Genomic DNA, 18,772 nt, shown 5'->3' with positions numbered 1-18,772 from the left:
TATAACTGTTTTGTTCTTTTGTGTTCCTTCCTTTTTACTTATACTTTTTCTATCTTTGATTGGATCCATGAAGCCGATTCCCATTTAATTGGGATAAGGCTGAGTAGTTGTTGTTGTAACACATCAATATATTACAATTTCCCACTAGCATGTGGGGGGGTACTAAGTCTACTTATTAGGGCTCCCATGTAGCCTATTGAAGACCAAGAAAATTAGTGATTCAAATTTGGAAGTCAAATGATTTGATGTTGTTTTTGTTGTTTTCTTTCCTTTGGTACAGTCTAGTTAGATTTGAAACTTGACCAGGTTGGTCAAGTTGAGGGCCAATCCAAGCCCGTGAATAGTTTGTGGGATTTTTTTAGGGTATCCCTTCAAATCGAAGAGTGTTTACTATTGCACAAAAGGAAGAAGAAGCATATCCCTGTCTATCAAAAAAAAAAAAAAAAAAAAAGACATTTCTCAATAGAGGAGTTTCCCTATGTGTGTGAGCCTCCCACATGATGTAAAATTTAAAAACAGAATAGGAAAAAAAAATGAAGGGCTTTGGATTTCGTTTAGAAGTACTGAAAAGGAAATCAATCATGTTTCAAGGATTGAGAAAATTCCCTGGAAAGGAGTTTTGTAAACTTTTACAATATAAGCTCAAACGATCCAATTAGATGCTATGGACACCATTGAGCAAGTTCAAATATATATATATATATATATTGGATGAATAAATAAATTCATTACCAAGGAGAAGAATATACAAGGGGAAAAGGGGGGGAAGGGCCACCAAGCCCAATCAAAAGAAAGACGTCATTAATAAACTAACAAGCCTTTGCACAACACCACAAGAGGCCAGCACAAAACAAAAACTATCCTGGAGGCGTGGGGGAAATAATGGAAACAGGAAGGCACTAGGAGACACCAATAAGCCTGTTCCTTGGGGTGTTGCGGATAGTGCGATAGCAGAGGGATCTTAGCTTGGAGCTAACATCAAAGTAGATATTTTTCCAAATCATGTCAAAGGAGCGAGAATTGGAAGTCCATCTACGAAGCGAGAATTGGAAGTCCATCTACGAAGATTTTGCTCAATCTAAATATGGTTAATGGTGGCATAGAAGGCTAGCTTCCCCACAGTATCACAAATAGATATCCTAACAAAGGTCATGTAGATCCAGATCCATTCTTTGGCAAGGGGAAGGATGATCCTTTTGGAAGGCGAGCAGTTGAGAAGGACTCTCTTCCAAACAGATGAAGAGAAGGGGTGGGAGAAAAATAGGTGGTTGACATCTTCATTACCATTCTAGCAGAGACAACAAGAAAGGGGAACTGGAATGTGCCGATAGATGAGGAAAGACTGCGTAAGGAGGCAGCTGGAGATTGCATGCCAAGTCGTAAAGCTTTGGCAGGGGATGTGACCTTTGAAGCAAATTATGTTTCTCTAAGGGGCTAGAGGCCCTTTTGATCTAATGAAGTCCCAAGCAGAGGCAGAATTGAAGGTTCCGGACGAAGAGGGAAGCCAAACAATCTTATCTTCTCTACCCCTATGATCAAGGGGGAGGGGAGGGAGAGAGAACACGGATCAATAATGGGGGGGGGGAGATGAAGTAGGGGAGACAATTCATTATCAGAGATGATGGAGGCGATAGTAGCAGATCGGCCAGGCCAAAGGAATATATGGACCTAGGGGAGATTAAGGTATGAAGGATGCCGGACGGATGCCAGGGATCAAACCAGAGGGAGGTCGAGGATTGATTGCCAATGCAGGAGGAGATGGCAGTTAGAACTAGAGGTCTCAGCTCAAGGATCTTCCTCCAGACATAGGAGGAATCCCTAGGAAAGGGAGCAGACCAAAGGGAATCAATTCAAGTATTAGTAGGAAACGTGGAAGTCATTGATGGCATTAAATATAGCTTTTGAGACAAGACATGAGATTGCAAATTACAAAAATAGAGATATATTATTGATCTTAGTTGGTTCAGGTTCCCCTAAAAATCCTATCCGGTCCTGACCTAAAGTTCAAGCTAATTTATTCAGTTTGGGTCCTAATGTCATAGCCTTGGATTAGGTGTTAAGCCTTCCTGATCCCTTATCTCAGGGTATGCATAAGTCTATATATTCAAAATCTTAATATTTCTACTAGTTCTGCAACATTTTACATTCTTGGAGAATAGTCGATTTTTTTTCCCATTTATATTGAATAGTTGTTAATATTTCAATATGGTTCTAGACAATCCCATGTGCATTCTCATTAAATCATTTTTGGCTGCCTTTGATTTTTATGTACACCTCCCCCCAAGAAAAACTGCCTGAGATTTGGTGTGTCCAGGCCTCCAGGGTACCACTTGATAAAAAGGCCCTTCTTTAGTACCAATAATGAAATGCTTTTTTTCTCTTGTAAGTTTTCATCAGGAGTGTTCTCTCTCTCTCTCTCTCTCTCTCTCTCTCTAGGTCACACTGACTGCTCTAGGAGAGATGTTCCAAGCAGCACGTGGCATTATGGGATGGCTTGGCGAATGTGCAAAGGTAACCTTCTGCCGCACATTTTTTGTCTGGTTCATAGTTTTTATACTCCAATATCCGAAATAATTATAATAATGTGAATAATATGGATTTTTACTTCTTGATCCTGAGATGATGGAACTTGTAACAGATTATTGCAGAAGAAAATCAAGCTGTGAGATGGACGTCTCCTCTTGGCCTCCCAGTTGTGCAGCCTTATCATAAAACAAAAAGGCATCTTGTGAGTATTCAAGCTTGATGCTGTACTGTGATTTCAAAAAAATAAATTCCCATGCCAAATGTGAAAGTTAGAGATGGATACTGTAAAATGGAATAATAGCAGAGGTCATCTTCATATGTATACCTAGGACACATTATAAGCTTGTGCAATTGTTCTACTGAAACCTGTTAAGTATATTACGTTCGTAAAAAGAAAAGGGGAATGTTCTAGAGAGGTTTTGGATATTGGAAGGCAGAGTACCTTTGTTTGGGAGGTGAGTTGAATGTTCTAGTTCCCTATCTTCACAATTCCTATCTTTTGTTTGACTGTTAAATTAAAATAAAGCATTGTGATGGTCCCTGCGGAGTTGTGTGCTCAAGTTGTTACTTTCGTGCTTAGCTGGGCTGTCAAGAATTTGTTATTTCATTCCTCCTTTCATAAAATTAGGATGATTGATGGATTGTCTTGGTGGTAGACGTAATGCATATAGGACGCTTTGGCTTGACCGATCTATATGGTATGTCAGGTATATAGCCGGTAACTTATTATAGTCTGTCGTTATAAGCTTGTGGCTGATTTGTAGTAGTGCGTCAGGTTGATCGCCGGCATTTATTATAATTAGCCATAGCCCATCAATCTTTTTGCATGGATCCTCACGCTCGTCCTTGCTTGGAATCTCCATGTAGCTGACCCCATTAAGTTGGGATAAGGTTTTGGATGTTGTTTTTGTTTGTTGTATTGTTGCAAATGAGAAAAGAGATGCATTCTATTGAATGGAAGAAGGTTTAAACTCCTGAGGAAAGGAGTTTGGGTGCTAGGCCTGTCAGAGAGGTCAATAACTCCCCTATTAGATAGGTGGCTGTGGAGGTTTAGCCATTTAGGGAACAGCATGGGAGTCTTTAGAGGCAGATGTAGAGAAATGGAAAATTTCAGAAAGATTATTTTTTTAATGTTACAAAGGATGCATTCCGTGGAATGGAAGAAGGTTTGTACTCCTTGGGAGACAATTGGTTTCAGTAGTAGTCTGTCAGAGATTTAAAAAAAAAATTCTATTAGGAGGTGCCGTGGAGGTTCAGGGAAGAGCATGACATTTTGTGGAGACTGGAGGGAGGTGGTGGCTTTGAGATATGGATTTGCTGATAATGGGTGCGGAATGAGGAAGGTGCAAAGTAATCAGAGGTGGTGCTTTGGGAGGGTGTTAGAAATTTCTTTCCAATTGTCAAGGGAAACATTAGACATGTTATGGGGACTGATGAAAAAGGTCAATCTGGTCAGACATATTTTGTGACCGTAGCCCATGGAGCGAATTACCAGATTATTCGAATGATGGCTGATAAAGAAGCAAGTCAAAATGACTTGTTCAAGTCTCATAGTGAAAAGGACTAAGGAGATCCTTAAATGCCTTGATGTTGGAGAACACGAGAAGGCCGCTGCAGGCTTGAAGCTGCTAGCAGAAGTTTGTGAAACTCAATTAAGGACAGGAGAATTTGTGCTAGAAACAGAACTGGCAACTGCATTTCTCTTGATGTGGCTTGTCCTTATGGACAAGCTCCAAAACTGACTCAAAAGGACAAGCTCCAAAACTGACTCAAATCTGTCAAGTTGAGGAATGAAATGTACCTACAATATATATCTTATTTGAGTTAGAAGGGTCTGCATGCCCTCTGATCACCCATGGCTCTTTCCGTTAGTTTTTTGTGATTCATTGCCACAGGCTTTCTAGATTCATTTGGTGATGCCACCTGAGATGGAAGATTTGTTCCATGTGTGGTACAATTACCACGTCAATGGTCTGGCTTGGGGAATTTGGGACACGCCCCCTTTGCTGTAGGCTGCATTATATGGAAAGTACAGACCCAAGGATTTTCAGAGAAGCGGCGTCATGAAGGTCAGATGGGAAGTTGCAAGGTGGGCTTCTCTGGCTCCAATCTCGGGGGATAGAAGGTTGAAGCGTAGTACTTGAATGGGAGAGCTTTGGGTAGGTACAACATGAGAGGATATGTTGGGTGGTTTATTTTTGACACTGTTTTTCTTGGGCATCCCAATTTCATTTTGTCCCTCTGCAGTGTTGTATTTGTTCCCATCAACAAAATGATGTTTTAGATAAGAATTCTAGCTCATCAATCTCTCCCAATTTATCTCCTAGCTGGGCTGTTCAGCTGTCTCCATTCTAACGTGCCTACTTGGTCTACGGATTTTCTGTTTGTAGCATTGATTCCCTGTCCGGGATACATAGATCACAGGTTTACCCTAAAAATTTCATCTATGGGATTGTTTGTTTGCTCTATAATTTTATTTGTAGGTTAAGGTGGGGGTCATTTTGCATGCATGAACTTCATTATTTTTGGGTCAAGAATATTATCTAGAATCCTCAACCAGCACTTAGAATTCCCAGGGAAGAAACAAAGAGTGCAACTCAAAGAGCGGTCTAGACCTTACTCCCAATCCATAAATATGTGAAAACATTACCACTCTTTTTTGTTTGGTTCTGAAAGAACATTACCACTCCCCCAGCAAAATGCTATGACAAATGAATGTTCAATAGACCTGACTTGGCCCAAACCTTAGCATCTCTGACTTATCCAAGAAAGATATTTCTCCAGAAAATAATGTCAAAGAGGATAACATTCAGTGGATGAGTTTATTCCACATGTGTTCTGTAGTCCTTAATAATGTGCATTATATATTCCCACATTAATACACCAATCTAAATGATGATGTAGCTGTCAGACTGCTCAAAATTTTGCTAGTGCTAAATTCTCTCAACATTCAATTGAATTGCCTTCTATGTTCAATCTTGTCTGTGGGTACTCTTATGTACTAACTATACCGCATTATGTGATATGGCTGCAGATAAGAACATCACTTCAGGTTTTGGCCTTGCAGCGGGAGTCTGATTTGGTAGGTTCTTGATATTGTTTCTATAATTTGCTTCTTTTTTTTTTTCTTTCCATTAGGCTTGAGTCTTTTTCAAGTAAAACCCACATAAAAGGAAATTGTTAGGTAAACTCAGTATAAATAATGAATTTACTTGAAAATTTTTCTTTCACATAGTTTTTGCCTAGGAATAGCATAAAGAAACTATCTATTGATGGAACTCTTTCCCCAACTTCAGATCGATGCAAAAAGACAGCGGACTGCATTTCCTCCAAATTTTGTACACTCTCTTGATGGTTCACACATGATGATGACAGCTATTTCCTGCAGAGATGCTGGCTTACATTTTGCAGGTTTGTCTTGGCAATCTGTATCAGCAAACATAAAAACGTGTGTAATGAGAATTCCTAATGGACAAAAAAACATAGGTCCACGGGTCTATAAAAGTTTAAAAAAGAAAAAAAAAAAGTGAAATTAGAGGTCTTTTTTGAAATTGATGTGTAGACGATATGTTTGTTTCACTTTCTCTTTTGCACAACAATCATTGACATTTCTATTTGCATCTCTTTGTCATTTTTATTATTGATTTTCTTGTGTTGTTCCTTTTTTACCCTTTAGCTAACCCTAGTAAGGAATCCTGAGTCTTTCTTTTATCAACTTTTTAATTTTGTTTGAAACTTGGTTACTTGTAATCTTCTCTCTTCCATTACTTAAATTGCATAAACTACACAAATATCTCCTACGATGTTCCCCTTTTGGAAATTCTTTTTTTTTTTTTTTTTTCCTAGTCATTTTGTTTGCACCTGTAAGTTTTAATGCTTTGAAATATACCTCTTATAAGTTATAACTGTAGTAGAACGAGAGATGAGTGATCAGCACATATGGAAGCAAGGAAGAAAGAAGAGAAAGAAAGAGAGGAGAAAAGAGACGGTTACGGCTTGTCTAACCTACCTAGCTGCAGATACCCTTACAATATATTAATAAAGCCTAAAATAGTAAAATTACATGGACAGCAATGCATATAAACAGGAGTACAGGACACAAACTCCCATAGAGAATACTAGAATACCACGAATACCCCTAAGAGGCGGTAAACACTTAACACTCCCCCTCGAGTTGGAGCATATAACTCACCCATGCCCAACTTGGAACTACTTTTCTGGAAAGCAGGACTAAACAGAGGTTTGGTAAGCGTATCATGCAATTGATCTGCAGAAGAAGCGAACATATTGTCCATCAATTTTCTCATTATTGCATTTCTCGCAAAGTGAGAATCAACTTCATTGTCTTTGGTCCTTTCATGAAACACTGGTTTCTGGAAATACAGATAGCAACTTGATTATCATATGGCATCTTCATAGGTATAGTAATCGGAAACCCGAACTCTTGAAGCAATGATTTCAACCATATTAACTGGGCTGCTGCATAGGCCTTGTACTCAACCTCAGCACTGAACTTAGACAGTCATTTGCTTATTGCTTCTCCATGTGACAAGATTGTCACAAATAAAAGTATAATAACATATAATTGCTTCTCCATGTGACAAGATTGTCACAAATAAAAGTATAGTAACATATAGGTAGACCTATCACCGTCAGCACCAGGATATCCAACCACACCAATATACTGATTATATCGGTAAATAAGCCTCTTTCCTGGAGTGCCCTTACGGTTCTTAAATATTTAACATTTCGGTGACTCCATAAATTGAATAATTTCCCCAACAGCAAATGATATGTCTGGTCTAGTAATAGTAAGGTAAATGAGTTTCCCCACTAATCTCCTGTATCGGTGCTTAACATCAAACTTCTCACCATCGTTTTGAGAGATTGATCCCTTTCTTACTCCGAGCATTTTTATGCCAAGAAAAATATTTGAGGGAATCCAAGTCTTTCATCTGAAATGCTGTTGTAAATAAGATCTCACTTCTATAATCCCAGATGCGTCATCCCCAGAAATGATAATGTCATTGACATATACAATCAATATAATCACCCTGTGATCCTGGCGAAGAACAAACACTGAATGCTCAGAATAGCACTGACAACCCGCATCGAGTAACAATCAAACTGAACTTGTCAAACCAAGCTCTAGATGACTGTTTGAGTCCATATATTGTCTTGTGTAACTTACAAGCTCTGTGAGCATCCTCCTCTTGAGCAACATACTTGGGAGACTGCTCCATATATACCTCCTCATGAAAATCACCATATAAGAAAGCATTTTTGCCATCCAACTGATATAATGGTCAATAATAGCTCACAGCCAAAGAAAGGAGCACACATTGAATTAAGCCAAGCAATAGGTGAGAAGGTCTTAAAGTAATTGACACCATACATCTGAGTATAACCCTTTCCAACCATATGAGTTTTTAGCTGCTCAACCGAGCCATATGGGCTAAACTTGACACTGTACACCCAGTGACCTTGCACAAGGTCTTTACCTGTAGGTAAATCCACCAGAGTCCATGTCTAGCGAGAAATCAAGGCGTCCATTTCCGTGTCCATAGCCACTTTTCACCTAGGATGAGATATTGCCTCACGATGGGTTTTAGGAATAGAATTAGTAGATAAGGACAAGGAAAAACTATGCAAGGGAGATGGGAAGTGAGGTAGAGAAACTAACTTTTCAACGAGATAAGCAGTCATTGGTTTTTTCGTGCAAGAGCGGGTACCTTAATGAAGAGCAACTAGAAAGTCAGTAGAAGACAATGAGGAAGCAAAAACTTCAGTTGGAGGATCAGATTGTGCAGTAGGCCTTGAAGTACGAAGAACCGAACCAGACTGCACTTGTTTCTTACACTGCTGATATACTTGCAATGGTCCTAAAGAGATGGTGGTGGGAACAACTCCAAAAGCACAAGAATAGGAATACAAGGGGAGCTGACAACGTCTTTGTCAAGAGAACTATAAGTAAAAAAGTATGGAGTATGCTAAACAAATGTAACATCTGCATTGACAAACTGCCATTTAGTAATAGGATCATAACATTTATACCCATTCTGAGTTATAGAATAACCAAGAAAAACACATTTGATTGCTTGGGGAGATTATTTATCACCATGAGGTTGAAAATTATGAACAAAGAATTGACATTTAAAAGTTGTAAGAAAACAAGGGAGCAAGAGAGAGGATGCAAGTAGGAGGTTGAAGAAGTAGAAGGAAAGTAGTGGTAGAATGTCGTGGGAGAGAAAGGTTGTTCTCTTCCCTATATTGATTCACTTAATTATAAGAAAAATTACATCCTTAACCCCATGCTAATATATGATAGCCAAGGGAGGTAAAAGGTAAGAGTAAAAACACATTACAACTTAACAGCCTAGTACCTGAAGTACCCTTATTACATGAAATTACATTACTCTTAACACTCCCCTTAAAGTTGGAGAATAAATGTCATACATTCTCAGCTTGTATAGAGGAGTATTGAATTGATGATGAATGGACCTTAAAGATGTTAGCCAATTGATCTCTTGTCCTCACAAAAGGGGTGCATATGTAGCCAGAGTCAATCTTCTCTTTAATGAAATGTCGGTCCACCTTAGTATGCTTTGTCCGGTCATGTTGGACCAGATTGTGGGCTATACTTATAGTAACCTTGTTATCACAATAGTCTCATAGGGTCCTTGGTATCAAACCTTGACTCTTGGACCGGCCTTCTCAACCATAGGAGTTCACATACTCAATAAGCTATAGCTTTGAATTCTGCTTCTGCACTTGATCGAGCCACAACAATTTTTTTGCTCCTTATTGTGACCAGGTTACCACCCACTACTGTACAATAGGCTAATGTGGATTGTCTGTCAGAAACTGACCCAACCCAATCAGCATTAGTGTAGCCTTCTATATACAAATAGTTGTAATTGGCACAGAATTGTCCTCTCCCTGGGGCGGACTTTAAGTACCTGTGGATGCAATATACAACATTCAAGTTCCCACTCTTGGGAGTATGCATAAACTCACTCGCCACCCCAATTGTTTAGGTGATATCTAGGCGAGTCAAAGAGAGGTAAATTAGCTTCCCCACTAGTCTCTGGTATTTCCTTGCATCAACAAGGGAAGGACCACAATCTTCTCCTAGCTTTTGATTCTACTCAATATGAGAGTTTGTTGGTTTGCAACCGAACATCCCTATTTCTTTCAAGTTTCAACAAGTCCAACACAAATTTCCTTTGACATATATTTCTTCCCTTCTTAGACCTTGACACTTCTTTTTTTGGATGAATAAATAATTCATTACCAAGCTAGAAGAATATAAAAAGGAAAAGGGGGAGGGGGCCTAAGCCATCAAAGAGAAAAAAACCAGCCTAAAGGCCAGCAGCAACAAAACCAGCCACAACTAACAAAAAAACATGATACAAAAATTGGTGGGGGGGGAATCAAAAGAATCCAGAGAAGACAAGAAGCCATCAAGGGGGTGGATGAGGTCAACCTGAAGGTTCCAAAAGGCTATAATGAGGGAGTTCCGGGGGGAGATGGGGACAGGGCGGGGATGAAGGGCTTGGGCTTTAGAGGAAACATCAAGGTAGATAGCTATCCAAATCTTATCCGGAGATCTAGATTTGGGGGTCCATCTATGAATGTTTCGCTCCATCCAAAGACGATTAATAGTTGCACAAAAAGCTAATTTCCCAATGGTGTCACAAATGGAAGGACCAGAGAAGGTCATATCAATCCAAATCCATTCTCTATCAAGAGGGAGAATGGATCTCCTAGCCGGCCAACATTTGGAAAGAACAGGTTCCCAGATGAGGGAGGAGAAGGGGCAGGAGAAGAAGAGATGGGGGATATCCTCAACACTATTGGGGCAAAGGCAGCAGGAGGGATTGGTTGGGATGTTGCAGTGAATGAGAAAGGATTGGGTAGGGAGACAGTTTGATAAGCAACGCCAAAGAGTAAAGTTATGGCGGGGGATGTGACCTTTAAACTAGACTATCCTGTGCCAGGGCACGGGGGGGATGGGATGGGGATGAAGGACCAAGCGGAGGTAGAGGAGGAGCCATTGGAGGAGGGGAGCCAAATGCATTTATCATCCCTTCCTCTATGGCCGGGGGGGAGACAGGAGGAGACCATCCGGCAAGGGAAAGAATAAAGGAAACAAGAGCATTGGAAGTAAGGCCAGAAGAGTAGATGACTCTGGCAGAGATGAGGCGAGATAAGATACTTGAAGGATGCCAGGGGTCATTCCATAGGGAAAATGATTGCCCATTTCTGATGGTGTAGGAGATGGCCAGGAGGGCAATGGGCCTACGGCCAAGAATCTTCCTCTAGATCCAAGAGGCATCCTAAGTGAGAGAAGCAGTCCAGATGGAATTATGTTTGAGAGGACCAGAGAGGATTTAATCAACCCAAATGCTTTTTTGCTTGGAGACAATTTTTCAAATTAGCTTGAGGACTCCAATTGAGTTTGCATCTTTGATTCTCCTGATCCCAAGCCCTCCTTCAGACTTAGGAAGACAAACCTTCTCCCAGTTGAGAGGTCTGAGGAATTTAGATGAATCAAAGCCCTTCCAAAGGAAAGAGCACAAGAGACTCTTAAAAGATTTAATCACAGAGGTAGGGAGGACATATGTACCAGACCAATAAAAGTACATGGATTGAAGGACCAATCTGATCAAGGTAAGACAGCCAGAAAAGGAGAAGAGTTTGCCTTTCCAGAGTTGAAATTTTTTCTGGAGCTTGTCAAGCATGGGAGCACAATGATTAGAAGAGAGCCTGGAAGAGATAAGAGGGAGACCCAGGTATTTAACAGGCAATGAACCCAAAGGGATACCAGTAATTCCGGCAAGGGAATCCCTAATCTCAAGGGAGACTCCAGAGATGAAGATATTGGACTTGATGAGATTGATGTTGAGACCCAAGAAGGATTCAAAGGACTGGAGTGTGGACATAATAGTGGAGATGGAGAGAGGGTCAGCCCTGGAGAATATCATAATGTCATCAGCAAAAGCCAGGTGAGAAAGGAGAAGGGATTTGCACTTAGGGATGGGGGAGATGAGGTGGAGGTCAGAAGCGGATTGGATGGAACTAGAGAGAACTTCCAAGGAGAGGGAGAAGAGCAAGGGGGATAGGGGGCAACCTTGGTGAATACCACGCCTCAAGGGGAAGTAGCCAACAGGACTCCTGTTAACTAGAACAGAGAAGCGAGGGGAGGAGATGCAAGTGCGGATCCAATAAACAAACGAAGGATTGAAGGACATTTGGAGCAAGACATTGGAAATGAAATCCTAGCTAATAGAATTGAAAGCTTTGTGGATGTCAATTTTAAGGAGGGCAGCCGGGGAGTGGGACTTACGGTCAAAACCTTGGACAATCTCATGATAAAGGATGATGTTGTCCGAGATGCTTCTACCCGCAATGAAGGCCGATTGGTTGAGGCTTACGAGAGAATCAATGACTTTCAGAATCCTGTTGGCGAGGATTTTGGCAATGAATTTGTAAAGGAGATTATAGAGAGAAATGGGCTGAAAGTCATTCATGGAGATAGCTCCTTCCTTCTTGGGGATGAGGCACAGGAATGTGTGGTTGATCCCTTCAATTTGGACAGGGTTATAGAAGAAGCTGCACACCGCCAAAATGAGGTCATATCTGATGGTGCTCCAACAGGCAGAGAAGAAGCCCATACTAAAGCCATTAGGACCCGGAGCTTTGTTGGCTTTATGGGACAGAATGGCAGAAATGATTTCCTCCTCAGTGGGAATGGATTGAAGGAAAGGGAGGAACTCCTTAGGGACAAGCCTGTTCAGGAGGTTATGGGGGGATGGGAGGAGGGGAGAGAGGAAGAAGGGAAGGGCAGAGGAGACTTTGGAAGTGGGAAACGGCTTTCAGATTTATTGAGATCTGGGGAAATAAGCTCACTTCCATCGGGAGAGACCAGCTTCGAAATGGAATTGGCATTGTTTTTGGCTTTGAGGGATCGATGGAAATAAGCCAAATTAGAATCCCCTAATTCGAGCCATTTGATGTGGGCTTTCTGGCGGAGAAAGCTTTCTTCTTGGTCCAGAAGCAACTATAAGTCAGAAGTGGCAACTTTTTCTTCTAGGGGATTGTGCAGGTCAAGTTGAAGTCTGGCTTGGATGGAGTGGAGCTTATCCTGACCAGTGAAGGAGATGTTCCCAAAGGTGGAGGAGTTCCAAAGCTTTAAGGCAACTTTCACGTTTTTAAGATTTTTGGCAAAAGCAAGAAGCGGGGAAAGGGAGCAAGGGATGGGAATGCTCCAAGCAGTGTGGACAAGGGATTGAAAATCAGAGTGAGAGGTCCACATACTAAAGAATTTGAAAGGCTTTGGACCAAAGTAGCGGAAGGGAAGGACATTGATTGAGATGGGGCTATGGTCGAAAATCCTAGGGAGGCAAAAGCTGGCATGGGAAGAAGGAAAGGCATCAAGCCAAACTTCATTTACAAGGGCCCTGTCAAGCGTACAGGCAATGCGAAGATTGCCAGGTCTTCTGTTATGCTAGGTAAGTTTAACACCAGACCATCTGAGATCAGTTAGATTGAGGTCTTCAATGCATTCGTTAGAAGCATCAATAGCTTGAGAATCAATGGGATTGCCCCCTTGCTTCTTATGGCTAAAGCAGATGACATTGAAGTCTCCGATAATACCCCAGGGTCTGGAACATGAGGGAGTGGCAAAGGAGAGGAGGTCAGACCAAAGGGGGATTCTAAGAGCAGCTCGGTTGTGACCATACACAATCGAGAGGAAGCAAATGAAGAGGCCAGAATAGTGGGAGATAGACACTTTAATCACCAAGAAATACTGAAAGGGCCCCATATCCTTAATCTCAAAAAGTTGAGCCAAGAAGTTATATAGCCTGGCTATCTCAGCGCTGTCATCTCCAGTCACCACAATAACATCGACATAAACAATAAGAGCTATGATAGTACCATTGCCTCACAGGGTAAATAAGGTGGGGTTAGCTTAACTTTATGAATACCCATTCTTTAGAATAGCCTAGTCTAAACTTCTCAATCCAGGCCTTCGGGGACTATTTGAGACCATATGGTGCCTTTTTTAATAGACATTTTCCCTTCAGCTGAAGATAATTTGAAGCCAAGTGGAGTATGCATGTACACTTCTTCTAAGTCACCATGGAAGAAGACATTCTTCACATATGAAGAGTTGGGGAAATAATGTATTATTCAACATCCAACTAATATAATGGCCAATCTCTATTAGCCGCCAATGATGAGAGAACTCTTATCAAATGTCTCCTGATAGTCAATCCCATATATTTGAGCATTACCCTTTGGCCACCCATATGGCCTTGTATCTCCCTATAGCACCATATGATCGGTATTTGATTGTGATCCATCTACATCCGACTGGAACCATCCCCTAGGAAGATCAATCAGTTTCCAAGTACAATTATTCTCGGGTGCCATCATTTCCTTAGACATGGTTTGCTTCCACTTTGCGTTAGACATAGCCTCAGTGAAATTCTTGGGAATGAAAATTGTGTTGAGGGTAGTAGTAAAAGCAACATATGTAGAAGAGCGAGTCATAAGAAACAATCTAGGTTGTATGATTAGTGCAAACTCTCTTTCCCTTTCGAATAACAATAGGAAGGCCCAACTCAGAAGGAAGAGAGGGGATCTTACCTGACTGAGGGAGGTCATCAATCTCAAGATTTGGATCCAAAGAGGACTCTTGATAGGTCTTCTTTCCCCTTCTTTTGTACGCAAGAAACTATTTCTCATTACTAGAACCAACATCTGAATGATCACCAATATCACCAGCATCCATTTCTTTGTGTTTTCCAATATCAAGCATAAAAGGAGGAATAGGCAAGAGTGGAAGAAAATGGATGACATCAGCAGCCTTTTCACTCCCACTATTCAACTCCTGAATAGGATGTTGACGAGAAGCAAAGAAATGCATAGGTTCAAAGAAGGTGACATCTTTGGAGGGAAGTTGCCTTCGGGAGGAAGGATGATAGCACTTATAGCATTTGGTAAAATGGAAATACTCAAAAAAGAGGCATTTAAGAGCCTTAGGGTCGAGTTTAGTCCAAAAAGATTTATTAATATGGAGATAACAATCTCACCCAAACACTTTGGGAGGAATGGAGAAAGTATAAACTTGAGGAGACAAGGTTTCTAAAGGAATTTTAGAACCAAGGAGTTTTGTGGGCATGTGGTTGATTATGAATGTAGCTGTAAGAAGGGCATCAAACCAAAAAGTCTTATGGGCATGCATGCCAAATTGAAGACTCCTAGTGATTTCCAACACATGGCAATTTTTCCTCTTAGCAACCCCATTTTGTTGGGGTGTGTCAACACTAGCCAACTGATGGATAATGCCATTATAAATATAAAATGTTTTGGAGTCTACCAGGATGTACTCCCCACCCCCCATTTTTCAAAATGAACAATTTGAATTTGGTATCAAATTGAGTACAAACCATTTGATAAAAAATTTTGAATGCATTATATCGTCAATCTTATGTTTCATTAGAGAAGTCCAAGTAGTATTGGAACAATAAATGAAATAAACTAGCAATAGCCAAATAAGAGGTAGTAGGAGAGGGTCCCTAAACATTGGTATTCACAATATAAAAGGAACAATAGATCTATTATCGTGATAGGGATAAGAACAACAATGCTTGGTAAACATACATTGGTCACATTGAAAAACATGAGAAGAAGAAAAAGAAGATAACAAATGAGTTAATTGTTTGCTTCTAACTAAGAAAGAAAGATTACCTAAATGTTGATGCCAAAGCATCACAAAATCCATAGTACTGCTGTTACTACATCCACACAAAGCTATGGGCAAAAAAGGTGGGCCAGGTTCAAGAAATAGAGCCCTTTGTCCTCACGTCCATTGCTAATAATCCTCTCTGTCACCAAAATCCTGAAAAAGACAGTGAGAAGGAAAGAAGTAACACAACAATTGAAGGATTTGGTTAGGTGACTCACAAATAAGAGATTAGTGGCAATGTTAGGGACATGATGAACAGAGTCAAGGGAAATAGAAAAGTAACATGAACACTACCAATACCAGAATTGGAGGAAAGGGTGCCATTAGCTATTCTAACCTTATTCCTACCAAAACAAATGGAGGAAGAATTAATGTAATGGGACATATCAGTCATGTGGTTAGTGGCACCAGAATCAATAACCTAATAAGGAGTTGTGGAAGGAGCAGATGTGGACTTGTGGAGACTTGCAAAGCTGAAGCCGAAGGGTCTAGTACTGTAGTTGGAGAAAAGCTGCCCAATTGTGACATAACTTTGTGGAATGCTAAAATATCCTTCGTGGTAAAGAAAATATGATCCATCTGTATGCTAGGTGAATACCCCATAGTGTTAGTCTCAGCCATCATATGTGCTGTAGCGCCCCCTCTTTGGCCACAAAGCATACCAGTAGGTCCGCCACACATAATAGGACAACGGCCATAAAATACCCAACGCCTCTCTAGTGTGCCATAGTTTCCCACAATGATCAGATCGGAGCATATTTTTGTCATCCCCACATGGTGGCCCATGGCCTCTACTATTGTCATGCCAATTTTTGTGGGAGATAAAAGAAAGAGCAGACTGCTCAAGGGAGGACACAGGTTCCATGGACACTCTTTTAAGCCTCCTCACTGGAGCTACATACTTCATCTAAGGAGGGAAGAGGAATCTGGCCCAAGATTTGTCTTCGGATTGGCTCATGCTCTGGGTTCAAGCTACCAAGGAGAATAAGAGCACACTTCTTCTCCAATGTTAGGTAAACCTTAGCTTCATCTTTTAGATTGGACACTTGAAGGTCCCTATACTAACCATCCTGTTTTTAGAGACCAATGATAGTATTATAGCACTAAAAAATGGTCATATCTCCTTGCTTCATTGTAATAACCTTCAGGAGGAGGCCTCCCCCCTCCTAGACTTCTCCAGACGGCTTAAAAATGTCAAGCAAGGTCTCAAGCATTGGAATATTGTCTCCTTGGGCAATATTTCTTTACGTGTCTCTGCAGGAAAAGACAACCTTCTCTCCATCCAAACAAATCTCCAGTTGACCTTATCATTGCCATCTGCAGCTCTTTTCTCAATCCTTCTCAAATCAAAGGTATACACCACACATTCCTCTGTCTCATCCCTAAAAAGGGAGGTACTTCCTCTATAGGTGACTTCAGACCTATCTCCCTTTACAATCTCCTCTACAAATTCATTTCTATGGTCCTTGTAAATAGGATCCAACTGGTGGTCCTTGTAATGGGATCCAACTAGTGGTCGATTCTCTCACCAGTCCTAACCAATTTGCTTTCATTTCTAGCCGAAGCATTTATGACAATATCCTTTATGCCAATAAATTGTTAGAGGCTTCAACAAGAAATCTCACTCCCCTGTTATCCTCAAAATTGACATCCAGAAGGCTTTTGATTCTATCCGTTGGGACTTCATCTCTAATGTTCTTCATGCCATGTCCTTTCCCCCATCCTTAATTCACTGGATCTACGCCTACATCTCTTCCCCTTATTACTTGATCCTAGTCAATGGTTCCCTGGTTGGATTCCTCCCTTCCTCTGTCGGCATTAGACAAGGATGCCCCCCTCTCCCCTTGCTCTTCTCCCTCTCTTTAGGTGATCTTAAGATCTATTCAATCTTCCACGGATCTTTATCTCATTTTTCTCCCCTTCTTAAACGCAAAACCCTCAATCTTACCCCCTCCATTCAATCCATTTTCCCCTCCCTTAATCTCTTCGAATCCCTCGCTGGCCTCCGCACAAATCTCCTTAAATCCCACATCTTCCTCTCTTGAGTCTTTGACTCCCTTAAAGGCTCCCTTCTCCAGGCCTCCGGTTTCTCCCTTGGATTCCTTCCAGTCAAATATCTAGGTCTTCCTCTTATCCATTCTAGGCTCTCCCCACACCATTGCATCCTGATGAGCACATTTATATGTGAAATCTAGGGTAGTAAAGTATGCATTTTACATATTTAGAATGGAGCTACCTTGGGTTTTACTCTCTTTTTGCAGGTTTTATATTTTTAATGCCTTAAAGACTATCGGACGCTATATCTCTAATTTTACACGTAAAGAGGTAATATTTCTTTTCATGGCCGCGAAGAGGACAAAATTCTGAGCAAGATGGATGTGTTCAATTAAAGTACACATTCGTTTGGTCAACCATACAAGTGATTATTCTTTTCGGGCCAGAAAAAAGAATAATGGATCAAAACTGAACCGAGATGCAGAACCAGCCCGTCTGCAATTGTCCCAAGGGTATAAGGAATTTTTCAAATGCCAACAAGGATCGATGGACCACACCCTTAAGTGATTGAAGATTCGTTTTTCGTAACAACTACCTAGCATAGTTGGTGAGTTGTGGTGTGCAAAGTCCCTTGCTTATTAAGAGGTCTCAAGTTCGAACCTCTTAGCTGCCATTTTGTTGAGGCTTTTTTTAGAAGATTTTCTCTCCTACTCATCACTTAAAGGAGGTCGGCCAAGATGGTTGTACGCAAGTTTAAAGAAGAAAGAAAATAAAGAGAAAAAATAGGAAAGAAGAAAAAAAAAAAAAAAAAAAAAAGAAAAGGGCATGGATGGGATTTTTCATTAAAATAGAATATTGTCCAAATCCAAGCAAGAAAAATTGGCCAAGGGGGGTTTCTTGCGCAAGAAGAAAGAAAAATAGAAAAAGGGAGAAAAAATAGGAAAAAAGAGGCAAGAAAAAACGTGGGAGATCTCTCTCCACACGTTTTCTCTCTTCTCTCTCCACCTCATCAACAAGATAATAAAAAAAAAAAAAAATCTTTTTTAGAAGCTAACGATCCCAATGCTGGACCTCATTCATAAAAGGGTCCAGCTTTAGAGAGGCAAGCTTCTCTCCTTTGCGGGTCGCTTTGAACTTTTCAGCTCCGTCCTCCAATCTTGATTTATTTATTGGTCTGGTGTTTTCAAGCTTCCCACCTCTACAGTGAAAGCTGTTGAATCTCTTATGTGCACTTTCCTTTGGAGAATCATCTGGTCTCCTTCCTCCCATCTCCCCCACTTCCTCTTACCAGGGAGAATCATTTGGTCTCCTTCCTCTTCTAGTGCTTTTAGCTCCTCTTCAGCTTGAAACTTCACCCGAACTCTTCATCCCCACTCTCTTTGGCATAAGTTCATTTTGTTCAAAGGTCACATTCCTCGCCACACTCACCACTTGGAGAGCTCTCTCCAAATGTCTTCCTACCCAATCCTTCCTTCGTCACCGCCACATCCTTGT

At 40.9% G+C, this 18,772-nt stretch overlaps 1 protein-coding gene across 5 annotated transcripts in view; it reads left to right on the top strand.

Annotated features, from left to right (window-relative positions):
* Nucleotides 1–18,772, top strand: part of LOC122080937 (DNA-directed RNA polymerase 3, chloroplastic-like) — a 54,855-nt gene that overhangs the window by 30,303 nt on the left and 5,780 nt on the right. For 4 of the 5 annotated variants that reach the window (XM_042647836.1, XM_042647835.1, XM_042647834.1 and 1 more), the window contains 4 exons: nucleotides 2,437–2,511; nucleotides 2,639–2,728; nucleotides 5,561–5,608; nucleotides 5,823–5,937. In XM_042647836.1, the coding sequence (XP_042503770.1) occupies nucleotides 2,437–2,511; nucleotides 2,639–2,728; nucleotides 5,561–5,608; nucleotides 5,823–5,937 (328 nt within the window). Of the gene's footprint in view, nucleotides 1–2,436; nucleotides 2,512–2,638; nucleotides 2,729–5,560; nucleotides 5,609–5,822; nucleotides 5,938–18,772 lie in introns of those variants that run through there. The other variant, XR_006140961.1, reaches the window with a different exon arrangement.

This window comes from Macadamia integrifolia, chromosome 6 (assembly GCF_013358625.1).
Source record: "Macadamia integrifolia cultivar HAES 741 chromosome 6, SCU_Mint_v3, whole genome shotgun sequence".
NCBI lineage: Eukaryota > Viridiplantae > Streptophyta > Magnoliopsida > Proteales > Proteaceae > Macadamia > Macadamia integrifolia.
The sequence above is the reverse complement of the archived record's forward strand: the minus strand, read 5'-3'. Positions and strand labels throughout refer to the sequence as shown.